Genomic DNA, 17304 nt, shown 5'->3' with positions numbered 1-17304 from the left:
GGTGGCGCTGGCACGGCCAGACCCTGCGGCCTCTTATAGCCCCGGCGGGGGGCGGCCGCTGGGCCGGTGCCAGCGCCGTGGGGACACGGGGACACTGGGAGGTGCCACCCTGTCCCCCACCCTGTGGTCCTGACACTGTCCCCACAGCCCCGTGTGCCCCATGGACATGTCCCCTTTGGGGTCCCCATCCCAGCCCGGTGCCCCTGTAGGGACAGACACGGTGCCACCTCTGCGGTGACAAAGACTTTATTGAGCTGCGAGGGCACGGGGGACAACGTGGGGGGACGTTGGTGACATCGGGTGCCCTCGGAGCTGGCTGGTCCCTGGAGGGGCAGAGGTGGCAGTGGGGACAGGGCACCCCTGGGCACTGTGTCCCCGTGTCCCTGTCCCCCTTGTTATCCCCTTGTCACCATAGCACTGTGTCCCATGTCCCCTCCACATTCCCATGGCCCCCAATGGCCCCATGTCCCATACCCCCAATGTCCCCCTACCCCTCCACTCATGCTCAAGTGTCCCCAAGCCCCCATGAACCCCCTTGCCCCATATCCCCACATCCCACGTCTCCCATGTCCCCAAACCCCCATGTCCCCCCCATAACCCCCATGTCCCCCTACATCCCCCCCTTGTCCCCATGTCCCATGTGCCCCCACCACACCCCCATGTCTCCATGTCCCCCATGTCCCTGTATACCCCAAATATCCCCATGTCCCCACACCCCCACATTCCCATGTCCCCTCATACCCCCATGTTCCCCCAAACCCCCATGTCCCCTCATGTCCCACTGTACCCCCATGTTCCCACCCCCCATACCCCCCTGTCCCATGTCCTCATGTTCCCACACTCCCACATTCCCACGTCCCCCCCATGTCCCCACCCCCACATCCCCCTGTATCCTCATGTCCCCACACCCCCTCATGTCTCGCCCCCCCATCCCCATGTCCCCCCATATTCCCATGTCCCCCCATGCGCCATTTACACCCATGTCTCCCTGTACCCCCATATTCCCCTATGCCCCCACATCCCCTCATGTCCCCCCATGCCCCCCTGTCCCCTCATGTCCCTGTGTTCCTACACCCCCACATTCCCATGTCCCCCCATATCCCCATGTCCTCACATCCCTTCATGTCCCCCCATGTCCTCACATTCCCACCCCATGTCCCCCCCACGTTCCCACATCCCCAACCCCCGCATGTGCCATTTACACCCATGTCCCCCTGTACCCCCATGTCCCCATCCCCCCATTCCCCACATGCCCTCATGTCCCCCCTGCCATGTGTCCCCCCCATATCCCCCCATCCCCATATCCCCCCATCCCCATGTCCCCCCCATCCCCCACCTCCAATGTGCCCTTTTACCCCCATGTCCCCCCATTCCCCCCCCCCCCCCCGCACCCATGGGTGCGCCCCCCCTCCCCCCATTCCCGTCAAGGCTCTGAACCGCCGCGGCCCTACCCCCACTCGAGAGCCCTCGTACGCGGGCGCGGCCCGGACGCCTGGGTCCCCTGGGAGGGGGGAGGGGCGGGAGGGGCTCTGCGGGTGCTCAGGGCGGGGGGGGCGGCAGCGCAGCCCCAGTACTCCCATTAATCCTCATTACCGCAGTACCCCCAGTATCTCCATTACCCCAGTGCTCCCAGTGTCCCCCATTACCCCAGTACCCCCATTAACCATCATTACCCCATTACCCCCATTAATCCCCATTACCGCAGTACCCCCAGTATCCCCATTACCCCAGTGCTCCCAGTGTCCCCCATTACCCCAGTACCCCCATTAACCATCATTACCCCAATATCCCCATTACCCACATTACCCCAGTGCTCCCAGTGTCCCCCATTACCCCAGTACCCCCATTAACCATCATTACCCCAATACCCCATTACCCACATTACTCCAGTGCCTCCAATACCCCCAGTGCTCCCAGTGTCCCCCATTACCCCCACTACCCCCATTATCCCCCAGTGCTCCCAGTGTCCCCCATTACCCCAGTACCCCCATTAACCATCATTACCCTATTACCCCAGTACCCCCATTAACCCTCATTACCCCAATACCCCATTACCCACATTACCCTGGTGCTCCCAGTGTCCCCCGTTACCGCAGTACCCCCATTAACCATTATTACCCCGGTGCTCCCAGTGTCCCCCGTCACCCCAGTACCCCCATTAACCATCATTACCCCGGTGCTCCCAGTGTCCCCCGTCACCCCAGTACCCCCATTACCCACATTACCCCAGTGCTCCCAGTGTCCCCCGTCACCCCCGTACCCGTGTCCCGCCCCCGCTCCCCCGGCGCGCCCTCCAGCCGCCAGGGGGCGCTGCCCCGCCCGCCGTCCCGTGCCAAGATGGCGGCGCCCGCGGCTGCCCGCGCGCTGCGGGTGAGGGACGGGACAGGGGGACGCTGGGACGGGGGGGACACTGGGGGTGGGGACAGGGGGACACTGGGACGAGGGGGACACTGCAGGTGGGGACAGGGGGACACTGGGACGAGGGAGACACTGGGGGTGGGGACAGGGGGACGCTGGGACGGGGGGGACACTGGGGGTGGGGGCAGGGGGACACTGGGACGAGGGGGACACTGGGGGTGGGGACAGGGGGACGCTGGGACGGGGGGGACACTGGGGGTGGGGGCAGGGGGACACTAGGGCGGGGGGGACACTGGGGGTGGGGACAGGGGGACACTGGGACGGGGGGGACACTGGGAGTGGGGACAGGGGGACACTGGGACGGGGGGGACACTGGGGGTGGGGACAGGGGGACACTGGGGCGAGGGGGACACTGGGGGTGGGGACAGGGGGACACTGGGACGGGGGGGACACTGGGGGTGGGGACAGGGGGACACTGGGACGGGGGGGACACTGGGGGTGGGGACAGGGGGACACTGGGGCGGGGGGGACACTGGGAGTGGGGACAGGGGGACACTGGGACGGGGGGGACACTGGGGGTGGGGACAGGGGGACACTGGGACGGGGGGGACACTGGGGGTGGGGACAGGGGGACACTGGGACGGGGGGGACACTAGGGGTGGGGACAGGGGGACACTGGGACGGGGGGGACACTGGGGGTGGGGACAGGGGGACACTGGGGCGGGGGGGACACTGGGGGTGGGGACAGGGGGACACTGGGGCGGGGGGGACACTGGGGGTGGGGGCACCGGGGACTCCAGGCCTGGGGGCTTGTGGGCTGGGGGGCGGATCTGGGGACACAGGGTGTGGGGGACACTTGGTATGGGGGACACTGGGGACACCGGCTATAGGGGACATGGCGTATGGGGGACACCTGGTGTGTATAGGGGACACTGGGTATGGGGTACATGGGGACACCAGAGACGCGGAATAGAGGGGACATGGGGGACACCAGGTATGGGGGACACTGGGTGTGGGGTACATGGGGACACCGGGGACACTGAATATAGGGGACATGGGAGACACTGGGTATGGGGGACACTGGGTATGGGGGGCTCTGGGGACACCAGGGACACTGGATATAGGGGACACGAGGGACAGGGGGCTCCAGGCCTGGGGGGAGATGGGGCATGGGGGGGGTCTGGGGACATTGGGAATAGGGGACACCAGGGATGGGGGACACTGCGTGTAGGGGATACTGGTCATGGGGGGACTCTGGGGACACCAAGTATAAGGGATACTGGGTATAGGGGACACCAGGTATGGGGGGCTCATGCCTGGGGGGGGTGTAGGCCTGGGGGGGCTCTGGGACACCAGGGGTGGAGGACAGGGGGACACTGGAGATGGGGGACACTGGTTATGGGGGCACCAGGGGCTCCGGGCTGGGGGGTTATGGGCTGGGGGCAATGTGGGCATTGGGGGGGTCTGGGGACACTGGGAATAGGGGACAGCAGGTACTGGGGACAATGGGGACAGGGGACACTGAGAGGGAGGACATTGGGGATACAGGGTATAGGAATCACTGGGTAGGGGGGACACCAGGGACACTGAATATAGGGGACAGTGGGTCTGGGAGACACTGGGAACACTGGGTACAGGGGACACCAGGCATGGGGGTCACTGGTCGCAGGAGGGGACAGGGACACCCCATGGGGTGGTGGCTCCGCTCTGGGGACAGGAACAGGGGGGCACAGGGCAGGGGGGCTCCAGGGCTGGGGGACACTGGGTGTTGGGGACACCAGGGCCCGCTGTCCCTCACCCTGTCCCCTCACCAGGCAGTGTCCCTCATCCGCCGTGTCCCCGAGGGCACCCGGCTCCTCCACACCACCCCCGCCTGCCTCAAGGTGAGTCCTGGGGGTGTCACCATCCGCCCCTGGTTGTCCCCACCCCTCTCCCGGCTGTCACCCCCCAGGTGTCACCCCCTCTGACCCCCTGTCCCCGCAGACGCGGGCGGCGCGGGTGCGCGTGGGCAAAGGGGACAAGCCGGTGACGTATGAGGAGGCGCACGCCCCGCACTACATCGGCCACCGCAAGGGGTGGCTGTCCCTGCACACCGGTGGGTCACCCGGGGCCTGGGGACAGTGACACTGTGGTGGGGGTGTGTGGGACATGGGGGGCATCGTGGGGATGGGGACATGGGGGACAAGGGTGTCGTGGGCTGTAGGGGGTTGTGGGGACAGGGCCGTGTGTGGTACGTGGGGACAGGACACATGGGTGGCATGGGGACATGCGGAATGTGGACATTGTGGGGACAGTGGTGGGGGGACATGGGTATCGTGTGGGCAGGAGCACATGGGACATGGGGGCATCCTGGGGATGGGACACACGGTCACCGCAGGGCACAGGGACACGGTGGGGACAGGGACAGGTGGGACACCAGGGCATCCCAGGGATGTGACACATTGTCACCATGGGGCACAGGGACACGGTGGGGACAGGGACAGGGGGGTCACGAGGGCAGTGTGGGGATGGGGCATGGTGGGGACGGGGACACATGGGACATGTGAGCACTGTGTGGACACTGGGGCATCCTGGGGATGGGACACATGGTCACCGTGGGACACAGTGTGGACAGGACCATATGGGACACTGGGGCATCCTGTGCACAGGGCCACACGGTCACACACCGTGGCCGGGGCCGCGTGGGGCGGCGTCCCCGTCCCCCCATCGCCGTGTCCCCGTGTCCCCCCAGGGAACCTGTGCGACGAGGCGGGCGCGGCGGAGCGGGCGCTGGAGGACGCGTTCCTGCGGCGGTTCCTGCGCGGGACGTTCCCGGGGGCGCTGGCGGACGCGCCGGTGCTGCGGCGCCGCGGGAACGTGCTGGTGCTGAGCGCGGCGCTGGTGCGGACGCTGCCGCCCCCCAAGCTCTACTTCCTGCTGGGCTACAGCGAGACCCTCCTGAGCCACTTCTACAAGTGCCCCGTGCGCCTGGAGCTGCAGACGCTGCCCGCGCGCGTCCCCTACAAGTTCCTCTAGGGACACGGAGACGCCGCGGGAATAAAGACGCGTTGTGCCTGGAACGGGTCCTGCTGCCACCGCCTGTGTCCCCAAGGTCATTCCCTGTGCCACCCTGTGTGTCCCATGTCCTTCTATCGCCTCCAGCAGCCCCAAACCCATCTGGGGTGTCCCAGCTCCTTCTGCCACCTCGTGTCCCCAAAGCCAGCCCTTGTGCCACCTGGTGTATCCCAGGTCCTTCTGCCACCCTCTGTACCCCCACATGCCACCTCACGTGTCCCAGCTCCTTTTGCCACCTCCCGTGTCCCCAAAGCCACCCTGTGTGTCCCAGCCTCTTCTGCCACTACCTTGTGTTCCCAAATCCACCCCATGTGCCACTTCATGTGTTCAGCTCCTTCTGCTTCCTCCTGTGTCCCCAAATCCACCCCGTGTGCCACCTCATGTGTCCCAGCTCCTTCTGCCTCCTCTTGTGTCCCCAAAGCCACTTGGGGTGTCCCAAGTCCTTCTGCCACCTGCTGTGGCTTCATGTGGCACCCCAGGTGCCACCTCATGTGTCCCCAGTGCTTCTGCCACCTCCTGTGTCCGCAAAGCCACCCCATGTGCCACCCTATATGTCTCAGGTCCTTCTGTCACCCCCTGTACCACCCCATGTGTCCCACACTAGGGGACATCCCAGCGGGCCACAGTGTCAGCTGCGGTGATGGTGACAATTGTGGCAGCAGCTGCTGTCACCCCATTGCCTGTGACCCAGGGGGGACCCCAGGGGTGTTGGGGACGAGTGGGGCTGGTGTCACCTGCCCGGTCCCTGCTGCTGGTGGAGCTTCGTTACCTGGGGCTTAATTACTTGATTCATTACCCAGTCACATCCAGTCACTCCCAGTAGGCAGCAGTGAGCTCCCAGTACACACAGAGGAGCTCCCAGTATGCACCGGCAAGCTCCCAGTCGCTCCCAGTACACACCCAGGAGCTCCCAGTAAGCAGCATTAAGCTCCCAGTTTGCATGCCGGAGCTCCCAGTCCCTCCCAGTATGCAGCACTGAGCTCCCAGTCCCTCCCAGTAGCTCCCAGTAATTCCCAGTATGCAGCACTGAGCTCCCAGTTTGCACCCAGGAGCTCCCAGCCACTCCCAGTAGCTCCCAGTTTCTCCCAGTAGGCAGCAGTGAGCTCCCAGTCTGCACCCAGGAGCTCACAGTATCTCCCAGCAAGCTCCCATTACACACTCAGGAGCTCCCAGTCACTCCCAGTAGCTCCCAGTTACTCCCAGTAAGCAGCAGCAGCAGCTCCCAGTACACCCAGAGAAGCTCCCTGTAGGCACCCAGTACACTCCCAGTCCCTCCCAGTCACATCCAGTTACTCCCAGTATGCAGCACTGAGCTCCCAGTTTGCACCCAGCAGCTCCCAGTCCCCCCCAGTCAGCACGTCCCAGCCCTCCCAGCACACGCGGCTCTTTCGTAATGAAATAATTTATTTCTAACAGTGGAACAATCCAGAAATATCCAAAAACACGGCAAAAGGTCTAAAACACGGAGTTCCTAAAAAACGCGTCCGAAAAAAAGCACCATGGGAGGGGGCCGGGGGGGGTCCCGGTGACAACAACGGGGTCCCACATAAACCAACGCCAACCCGGAGCCGCGCGGGCGATGGAGAAGAAACGAGTGGGGAAAACGATGGAAAAGCGCAAATAAAGTGTAAGGAAAATAAACCCCGAACAACCCGGCTCGGGATGTGAATAAAAACTGACCAAACCAACCCAAAAAGGGGGTTTTGGTGCGGGGGGAGGCGGCGGCGGCTCCCGGAGCCCCCGGGTGCGGCAGGAGCTGGAAAAGGGTCCTGTGTGCGGTTGTTAATGGGGATGCTGGTGGGTTGGGGGGTTGGGGGGCCCGAGGGGATGGGATGGGGGTCTGGGGTGTCCTGGGGGGTGGGGGAGGAGAAAAGGGGGGGGGAGAAAAGGGAGGGGAGAAAAGGGGGGGTAAGAAAGGGGGGGGTGAGAAAGGGGGGGGAGAAAAGTGGGGGGAGAAAAGTGGGGGGAAGAAAGGGGGGGGAAAAAGGGGGGGGAAGAAGGAGGGGGGAAGAAAGGGGGGGGAAGAAAGGGGGGGAAGAAAGGGGGGGAAGAAAGGGGGGGAAGAAAGGGGGGGGAAGAAAAGGGGGGGAAGAAAAGTGGGGGAAGAAAAGGGGGGGGAGAAAAGGGGGGGGAGAAAAGGGGAGGGAGAAAAGGGGGAGAAAAGGGGGGGGAAGAAAAGGGGGGGGAGGAAGGGGGGGAGAAAAGGGGGGGGAGAAAAGGGGGAGGAGAAAAGGGGGGGGAGAAAAGGGGGGGGAGAAAGGGGGGGGAGAAAAGGGGGGGAGAAAAGGGGGGGGAGAAAAGGGGGGGGAGAAAGGGGGGGGAGAAAAGGGGGGGAGAAAAGGGGGGGGAGAAAAGGGGGGGGAGAAAAGGGGGGGGAGAAAAGGGGGGGGAGAAAGGGAGGGGAGAAAAAAGGGGGGGAGAAAAAAGGGGGGGAAGAGGGGGGAAGGGCAGGAAAGGGGGGGGAAAGGGAGGAAGGGGGGGAAGGGGGGGAAAAAGGGGGGAAAACCAATAAAGCCCCCCCCGCGTGGCGTTTCACCAACAGCCGCCACTCAAACAGGCACGACACCAAAAACTGAGTGGAAACCTCAAGATTTGGGTCTGTCCAACCCACACAAACCCCCATACCCGCGTGTCCCCCCCATGGGCGCTCTCCGACCTCCCGCTTTCGGGCCTCCAAACGCCGCCATCCTGCAGTTCTGTCTCTGTGCTTTTCATCTTTTTGCCTTTTTCCCCCCATTTCTGGGAGCCGGGGGTGCTGAGTTTGTGTTGGGGGGTTTGTAGCGGGTGCGGGTTTGTTCCCCCCATGGGATGGAAAAGCCCTCGGAGCTCAACAGGCAAAGAACATCTACTTAACCAAGTCTGCAAACGTCTAGAAAAGGCAGAAAGTCGTAGGGTAGAAAAAGGAATAAATAGGATTTCTAGCTGGCGTCTCTGTACATTCCCTGGGCTCTGGGGCCGGACCCCCCGCTACGGGCGCTGGGGGCTCTGCCCCTTTTCTTGGCGTGTTTGGCAGCGACCAAAATCCTCGGGGAGCGCATTCGGTGCCCCGAAAGCTCCTCCCGCGGCCGGGGAAGCGTTTGGGCCGCGCGGGGGGACCCGTAGGACCCCCCGGTTATTGCTGAGCGGTGGCTGGACCGGGACCCGGCGTCGCTTCTGGCCAACGGCTGAGGCATCGTCTTGGTTTGTTGTGCTAAAGGGCTGGAGATCGTCTTGGTTCGTCTCTCCGAGGTAGAATTAAGTTGTCCCCGAGACAAGAGGAGAAGGGGATGGTGGAGCGAGTGCGGCGCGCGGAGCCGGGACGGCGCGGGGACGGCAGCGGGTTTGGGGCACTCCGGTACAATTCCTGCGCCCCCGCGGGACGTGACGCAGCCAAAACGCTCCGTGCGCCGCCGCCGACTCGTCCCCGCGCTCCAAACCACCTGAGTGCAGCTCCGTCCCTGGATCCTCACCCAAAACGCGGCACTGGGGCCTCGCCGCTGATCAGCGGGTGCGTGAGGTCGCTGCGCAGACGCGGAGCAGATCGGGGACACGGGACAGCGAGCGCGCAGGTCGCCGTCACCGCCGTGACGTCCTCGGGCGCAGCGGAGCGCGGTTGGAATGTTCGGTGTGCAGAGGGAGTTGGGACGGGACGAGAAGCCGGTGGGCGCGCCGGGGCCGAGCTCGGGGAGCAGCATCGCCCGCAGCCCCGCGCGGTTTAGGACTTCGGCAAAGCTCAGCTTTGCGTCGGTCTGCGGGACGCGGGGACGGTCGAGGCGCAGAGCGGCGGGACGGTCGGGTGTGCTACCTAAGGACATCCAGAGGGGAAACGGTGACGGGTGGAGCAGCGCCGGGAGCCGCTTCTTATAGCCCGGGAGCCGGTTTGTGGCCGCTCTGCAGCTTCAAGCGCTTCAGGCCGGCGCTGGAATAGCCCTCGTCGCTGCAGACGCTCTGCAGGCTGCCCCGCTCGTCTGAGTCGCTGGGGCTGCTGCTGCTCCAGTCGAGGTCGGCGGGGAGGTCGTCCGTGCTCTCCACGTCCACGTCGATCTCTTCTGCAGGAGGAACAGAATCACAGAATCACAGAATGGACTGGGTTGGAAAAGACCTCAGGGATCATCGAGTCCAACCCTTGGTCCAACTCCAGTCCGTTTACTAGATCATGGCACTAAGTGCCATGGCCAACCTCAGTTTAAAAACCTCCAGGGCCGCTGAGTCCAGCACCTCCCTGGGCAGCCATTCCAATGCCTGACCACTCTCTCTGCACAGAATTGCTTTCTCATCTCCAGCCTCAATTTCCCCTGGCAGAGTTGAAGCCCATGGCCCCTTGTCCTATTGCTGATGCCTGGGAGAAGAGCCCAATCCCCACCTGGCTACAACTGCCCTTCAGGTAGTTATGGAACGTTGGGGTCACGCTGTGGCAGGACGGAGCCGGGCCCGGCAGCACCGCGGGACGGGACTCACCGCGGTCCGAGTCGGAGCGCTCCGAGGACACGGCCGAGCCCACGCTGTCCGTGCGCGTCCGCTCCACCCCCAGCTTCTCCAGCTGCCGCTTCAGGTGCCGCTGCTCCCGCTGCAGCTGCTCGATCTGGTGCACGGCTCGCCGGTCGTAGTCCTCGAGCTTCTGCACAGGGCGGGAGAGAAGAGACTGAGCCCCCAGCTCCAAGTGAAACGTCACCTTTGCTGCTTGAGGGACCAAAGCGTGACCACCAGCAGCTGCCGAGGGCTCCTGCTCCTGCTCCAGCACAGGGCTCTGCGCACGGTGCCTGAGAATCTGTGAATCGTTCTGGTTGGAAAAGCCCCTCAAGCTCATCAAGTCCACCCATAACCCACCCCCGGCACTGCCCCATGTCCTGAGAACCTCATGTCCGTCTGTCCAGCCCTCCAGGGCTGGTGACTCCAGCACTGCCCTGGGCAGCCTGTTCCAATGCCCCACAGCCCTTTGGGGAAGAAATTGTTCCCACATCCAACCTCAACCTCCCCTGGGCAACTTGAGGCCGTTTCCTCTGCTCCTGGCGCTTGTTCCTGGGGAGCAGAGCCCGACCCCCCTGGCTCCAAGCTCCTTTCAGGCAGTTCAGAGATCAGAAGGTCTCCCCTCAGCTCCTGTTCTCCAGCTGAACCCCCAGCTCCCTCAGCCGCTCCATCACATTGTGCTCCAGCCCCTCACCAGCTCCGTTCCCTTCTCTCAACTCGCTCCAGCTTCTCCGTGCAGCTGCGCTGGAGCTCGTTCTATCCTATTTATACATTTTCAGAGTCTTTGATAACCAGGGAGTTGAGCACTGGCCGACGCCAGCACTGCCCCGGTCACCCCTCAGCTCATAAAGCTCTAATCACACCCAGCGAGGAGAATCCTGTTGAGTCCAAGTGTAAAGGACAGAGAGGGACAAGGGAGTGGTCAGTAGGTCAGAGAGGTTCTCCTGCCCCTCTGCTCTGCCCTGGGGAGACCACACCTGGAATCTTGTGTCCAGCTGTGGCCCCTCAGTTCCAGCAGGACAGGGAACTGCTGCAGAGAGTCCAGCGCAGGGCAACAAAGATGCTGCAGGGAGTGGAGCATCTCCCGGGTGAGGAAAGGCTGAGGGAGCTGGGGCTCTGGAGCTGGACAAGAGGACACTGAGGGGGGACTCATTCATGGTTACAGATATCTAAAGGGGCAGTGTCAGGAGGATGGAGCCAGGCTCTTCTGGTGACAACCAGTGATAGGACAAGGGGTAATGGGTTCAAACTGGAACACAGGAGGTTCCACTTAAATATGAGAAGAAACTTATTTGCGGTGAGGGTGTCAGAGCCTGGCCCAGGCTGCCCAGGGGGGTTGTGGAGTCTCCTTCTGTGCAGACATTCCAACCCGCCTGGACACCTTCCTGTGTAACCTCATCTGGGTGTTCCTGCTCCATGGGGGGATTGCACTGGGTGAGCTTTCCAGGTCCCTTCCAACCCCTGACACTCTGGGTTTCTATGCAAAACGTGTCCGTGCCCGATCCCGCAGCCTGATCCGTAACACATCCCCGGGACCTGCGCTCCGTGCCGCTCACCTTGATGTGGGACTGCGCGCGGGTCAGCAGGCTCAGTGTGGTGTGTCTCCCGGCGTCAGCGCCCGGCGGCACCAGCCCCTTCAGCCTCTCCAGGCACAGCCGCAGGTGCGCGCGCCTGCAAACACAACACGGGGTTCACCGGATCCACCCCCGGCTACACGGGGGAGAAATACAACACAGAACCATCCCTGTGACCTGTGACAACCCAAATACACATCCCGGGTGCGCAAACACACACGCAACCCCAACGGCTACAACTTGAAACTAAAACATGCCATTACTTTAACACACATTATCTGGGAACTGTGGTTCGTGATTCTGAAAGTGTGATGTAAAAGAATGAAATATATGAATGAATATAAAACCAAGTAAGTAAGCACCTGTAGGAAAGAATTGGAGGTAATTCTGGATCAGATGTAGTAGAAACATATAATAATATAAAATAATATAAGGCAACACACGTGGAGTTGTCAAGGACTTTCCAAAGGTTTCAGAGTTCACCTTAGAGCATCAGGTCTGGGTGTCAACAGATCGAACTGCTCTGGACTGATGAACATGATAGAAAACACCAGGAAAACCACAGCCGGACAACGGGACATCCCCAAAAAACAACTGCAGCTCCGGCCAATGCCACCGACAAACCACGGCGCCTTTTGGGGTGTTTGCTGGTGAGGAGCTGCCAAGGAGCGCGACTTTTTGGGCGAGCAAACCTGCCTTTGGGCTTTCTCCTCCCAAAAAGCTTCGCTGTGGGGACGCTGCTTGGTCACCGCATCGCTTTAGTAGCACCAGGACAGATGCTGTGGAGCTGGCAACCCAGTTGGAATGGGCCGGTTTTGGCTCCATCGCCACAGCAGGTACCCAAAGGGACGCAGCGCCGGCTGCTTGGCGCTGGGAACTTGTGTCACACCCCGATTTTCTCAGCATTAACGCGTCGGTTCAGGTTCCATCGTTCACAAACCGCTGCCGAGGATGCTCCGGCTCCTCGGGGTCGTCCCTTGGCCCGCGGTGCCCGAGCTGCCCTGGCACCGGCTGCTTCCCCGCGTTTGACACCGCGGCAGATGCACGTCCCCCTGTGCCCCCCGCTTCCCTCCGACGTGGGAGGTGCGGCACAGCCCCCTCTTCCCCAGCACATCCCCCCTCTCCTGCAATGGGGCAGTTAACACCTCCTTCTGTCGCTTGGTTAGAAGAGAGGACGAGGCGCCGAGGGGTCGGGAAGTTTTGGGGCACCCATAGCCAGAGTGGGGGGGTGCCAAGACATTTTGGGGCACCCATAGCCAGAGTGGGGGGTGCCAAGACGTTTTGGGGCACCCATAGCCAGAGCGGGGGTGCAGAGCAGCCGAGAAGCTTCTGAATGGCCACAGCCAGATCTGACAAGACTATAAAAACGGGGTTCCCGCCGGTGTTCCCTTTGTGTGGTCCTCCCCCAAAATACAACCAGGAGACCCTCCTGGTACTGGGACTGTCTCATTGCTGTGTGTGGGTGTTTTCCTCACTAGATGGGTGTATTTTCCTGGGGTCAGGGATGGCTCTGCCGTTGTTTTTCATGAACCACGTGTATGCCCACTGTGCATCTCCATTATTCTTATTTGCTGCACGCCGATAATTTCCTCAGCTGATATCCGAGCCTGTATTTTATGTTACCAGAGTGCTAACTGATTGTATAAACCCCATTTCTAATTGCTTGTTTTGCTGGACTTTCCTGGACAGAATAAGTCTGGTTTGGACCTTGGTTGTCCACCTAAAACTAATTTTGGGGTCCCATCATGACAGACGCCCCAACCTCAAGTTTCAGGGCACGTTCTCAGGCAGCGGTTGCAACACCCACCTTAGAAACACCCGATGGACATCGACAGATGGAAATGGGGGTTTTGCAAGTCCCCGTTTGGGGCACGCGGGGAGGAAACGGGTGTTTGCCCACGCAAATCCCTTTGGAATTATAACGTGGATGGAACGCGTGCGCCAAGTGGGCACAGACGAGGATGAGGAGCTGGCCCCGCGGCAGCAAAATCAACCTTTTCGGCTGCTGCTAAAGCAAAATACCCCGTTCGCACCCGAAAAACAAGGAATGGAAAAAAACCAGCTGGCCCTGCCCAGCAGAGGTTGCGCAGGAGCAGCAACAACCCGCTCGGCCAGCGCCGAAAAGCGCCCGGGTTTCACAACGCCGGAGCCAACCGGGGTTTCCGCTTCCAACCCTGACCGTCAAAGCAGGTTTCTGCCCCCCCAAAACCGCCGCCACGCTTAAAAACCCCCCCAAATCCCACTGGTTTGTGGTAATACATGAGAAGGGATGAGTGAGCATGGTGTGGAGGGTTTGTCTTGTTTCTCGCTCGAAGAGGCGAAAAGACGGAGCATTTATGGCTTGTGCAACGTTAGCGATGGGATTGCGACACCACTTGGGCTGAGGGCGGCGAGAGGGACCCCGGGCCAGCCTGAAGTCACCAAATTCTCATTTTCTGGGTCTTTTCGCACGAGGAATAAAAATCCCTGGGCTTTTCTAAGCCATAAAACCCAGCTCAGTTCTGCCTCAAGATACAAACCGACCGATAAATAGAATTCCCACCTCTTTAACGTGTAGCTGCTCCGACAGCAAATCCTGCCGACGCCAGGGCACCTGTGGTGTCACTTTGTCCCGTTGTCCCCCCCGCTCCCCATCCGATTCACACAAACCTCCAGCGCTCACCTGTTTTTCTCCATCTCGTTGTGCGTTGACCTGAAAGAGAAAGAACCGATCAGTGACTCCTTCGTTTGACTCCGTGATGGGGATTAATTTAGGGAAAACGTGGAAAAACGGCAAATTCGGCGTCGCTTGGTGAAGTGGGGACAATGAAACAGCCAAAGGACACAGACAGCACGGTGCAATGGGGAAAACAGGAGAAAAACAGCAATAAAAGGGTCAGTAAACCCAAAAGATGGCATTTTTGAAGCAGAGAGGCTGAAGTTTTAGAACTAGGACTAGGATTAAGCGGCTGTATCGGTGCAACCTGCAACCAGCCCGTCGGACGCAATGCGGGTTTTGGTGCCTTGGGGCACGTCGGGTTTGGTTTGTAAAGCAGCTTTTTGAAGATTTCTCGCACAAGGAACTCAATGGGAGAATCTGCGTCCCGAACAAACACGATGTGAAGTCCCAGCGGGCGTTAAATCCGTTCACAAATTCCCTGGAAGCTCCTGATTTTGGCAAAGCAAGAAGAGGCAGGAAACATAAACCGCTGCTTATTTTCTCTCCCTCAAAACCCCAAATCGCTGCATTGACAGGTGGGAAGAGCCGCTTCCCACCCGCTCCTTCCTTCACACCTCGAGAAGCCACTGGCTCTAATTAACGTCATTAACGTTTAACAACCCGCGTCGAGGCTCTGGGTGGATTTTGGGGAGGATAATTAAGCAAAAAAGAAGGGAACAGACCCACCGCAGCTGTGTGGTTTGAATATATCACAGATCAGTTCTGAAGTGATGAACAAGCCCTAAATCTTCCTAAAAGGAAACTCGGAGTGTGCGAAAAACACCCGCGAGTTCGCTCGGTGAGGAGCCCAAGGCTTCACCCGCACCCCGAAACCCGCGGGGAGGGGACGGGGCTGCGGTTTGGGCTGTGCCGGCAGCTCTCAAAGGTCACGGCACGCTAGGGAGTTTGTGACACTGTGGCACGTCTGGTGACACCGCTCCTCCCTGGGCAAACAGCTGGAAACGAGCCGGTGAGAGCGGCGACGTGTCGGCACGGACACAACGGTGTTTCCCCCGAAGCTGTTTCGAGGTGCTGGACACGTCCTGGCGTGGGGGTGACACTCAGGAGCTCGATGACACCCAAGGGGTTTTAATGCTCTTAAAGCGGCTGAATAAACCACCGGAACGAGCAAAATCCACTGGGCGACTCTGCAACGCTGCGTATGGAACGGGAGAGCGAGCAAATAAAACGCGACACGGGAGCGTTAGGTGATTAATCCCCCGGCCTGCGAGGAGCAATTAAACACAGCCCGGGAAAAACTCCAAACCTGGTGGGACCCGCTCCCGAACACGACAAAAGGAGTTTTTTTCAAAGGAAAACAGGACTTGGTGATTAATGTAAGGGTTGAACGAAACCCAAGCGGTTCCCTGCGCTTGCTTGAACAAAGTCTCGCTTTCTTTAGGGCGAATCCCGGCAGACGGGGACAGTTTCACTTCCCGAGCTCGGCACAAGCTGAAATCAAAAGCCCAAGTTCCACATTCCGCCACGTCAGGCGCCCGCACGGTCCCCACCCCGGTTTGCCCCAAACGGGCGGGTTCTCCCTCGTATCTCACCGGGAGGTGCCGGAGAAACACCGGGAGGGGGACGTGAATTGGAGGTGACAACAGGGAGCCCTTGGTGGGGAGGGAAGGGGACGGTGTGACATGGGGGTGACACAGGGGCTGGTGGCAGAACATGAGGTCCCAGTGACAGGAGGGTCCCCCCAGCCACACACCCCGTGACAGAGGGACCGTCTCGGTCACCTGGGGACAGGACGGTCCCCAGCCCTGTCACTCGCCCTGTGACCTGCTCGGTCAGCTGGGGACAGGAGGGTCCCCTGGGGACAGGAGGGTCCCCAGCCCTGTCACATGCTCTGCAACAGAGGGACTTGCCCGGTCATCCAGGGACAGGAGGGTCCCCTGGGGACAGGAGGGTGTCCCCAACCCCAACAGCTCCTGGTGACAGCAGGATCCTACCAGACCTGGTCATCCGGGGACAGGAGGGTCCCCCCAGCCCGGGCACACACACCCGGTGACAGTGGGACCTACCCGGTCACCTGGGGACAGGAGGGTCCCCCCCAGCCCTGCCAGGTGCTCCGTGACAGTGGGACCTTACTGGGCTTGGTCACCGAGGGACAGGAGGGTCCCCCAGCCCAGCCAGCACCTGGTGACAGTGGGATCCGACCAGATCCTGTCACCGGTCCCCTCAGCCACAAGCCCTGTGACAGCAGGACCCGGAGACAGGGAGGTGTCCCCAGCCCCAACAGCCACCGGTGACAACGATCCTACCAGCCCTGGTCACCGGTGACAGGGGGGTCCCCCCAGCCCTGCCAGGTGCCCCGGGACAGTGGGACCTGGTGGCAGGAGGGTCCCCACCTCGGCCACATGTCCCGTGACAGCGGGAGCTGCCCGGTCACCCGGTGACAGGAGGGTGTCCCCGGCTACATGCCCGGTGACAGGGGCACCTTACCGAGCCCGGTTCCCCGGTGACAGGAGGGTCCTCATCCCGGCCACACACCCCGTGACAGCGGGAGCTGCCCGGTCACCGGGGTCAGCCCCTCCCGCACTGCCCGGAGCGGCCCCGCAGAGCTCGGCGGGTCCGGCCGGCCGCGGCCGCTCCCCGTGCGGGTCCCCGCGCCGGTACCTGCTGCCGCCGCCGCTCCTCCTGGCCTTGGCTCGGCGCCGCAGGGCCTCCCCGTCCTTCCCGCCGGGCAGCAGCGAGGCGTAGCCGTGCTCGGCTTCTGCGGAGACACAACCGGGGCCGCCGGTCACACCGGGCCCGCCTCAGGGGGCACCGGGCCGGGGCAGGGGAGGAGCCAGCGGTACCTCGCTCCCGCCGCTCCAGGTAATCGGCCGCCTCCAGCAGCAGCTGGATGCTGAGCCCGCCGCACGCCGCCATGTCTCCGCTGGGAGCGCCGGGCCGGGAGCGGCGGCGGCGGCGAGCGGAGCGCGGGGGGCGGTGCCGCCGTCTGTCCGCCTCGCCCGGCCGTTCCACCAGACCACGCCCCTCGCCGCCGCTCATTGGGCGGTGTCCCGCTGCCGCCGCTGCCTATTGGAGGAAGGAGGAGGGAGGCCCCGCCCAGCGCCCTCACGGGAGGGCGGGCGTTAGGGGGCTGTGCCCGAGGCCACGCCCCACGCTCGCTGTCATTGGCCGAGAGCTCCACGCCCTCCCGCCGTTGGCCCGGCCCCCCCGCGA

The 17304-nt window shown here is 62.2% G+C and overlaps 2 protein-coding genes across 3 annotated transcripts; one reads left to right on the top strand and one right to left on the bottom strand.

Annotated features, from left to right (window-relative positions):
* Positions 1-2314: 2314 nt before the first annotated feature.
* Positions 2315-8074, top strand: MRPS24 (mitochondrial ribosomal protein S24). Of its 2 annotated transcripts, XM_080360235.1 has the most exons (6): positions 2315-2370; positions 4173-4241; positions 4342-4453; positions 5090-5449; positions 6829-7039; positions 7955-8074. In XM_080360235.1, the coding sequence occupies exons 1-4, from the start codon at positions 2338-2340 to the stop codon at positions 5371-5373; spliced, it is 498 nt and encodes a 165-aa protein (XP_080216361.1). In that variant the 5' UTR covers positions 2315-2337; the 3' UTR covers positions 5374-5449; positions 6829-7039; positions 7955-8074. The 2 variants fall into 2 exon arrangements, with proteins under 2 accessions (XP_080216361.1, XP_080216360.1); XM_080360234.1 differs by lacking the exon at positions 7955-8074 and having other exon boundaries at positions 6829-7063.
* A 1132-nt stretch (positions 8075-9206) lies between these two features.
* MXD1 (MAX dimerization protein 1) lies at positions 9207-17080 on the bottom strand. Its single transcript, XM_080360233.1, has 6 exons — positions 16935-17080; positions 16753-16849; positions 14095-14124; positions 11415-11529; positions 9850-10009; positions 9207-9440 (listed from the first exon to the last, which is right to left on the bottom strand). Exons 1-6 carry the CDS (start codon positions 17005-17007, stop codon positions 9253-9255), a joined length of 663 nt encoding a protein of 220 aa, XP_080216359.1. The 5' UTR covers positions 17008-17080; the 3' UTR covers positions 9207-9252.
* Positions 17081-17304: the final 224 nt, after the last annotated feature.

Source organism: Nesoenas mayeri (assembly GCF_963082525.1).
Source record: "Nesoenas mayeri genome assembly, chromosome: 27".
Lineage (NCBI taxonomy): Eukaryota > Metazoa > Chordata > Aves > Columbiformes > Columbidae > Nesoenas > Nesoenas mayeri.
This window is presented reverse-complemented; position numbering and strand designations above follow the sequence as displayed.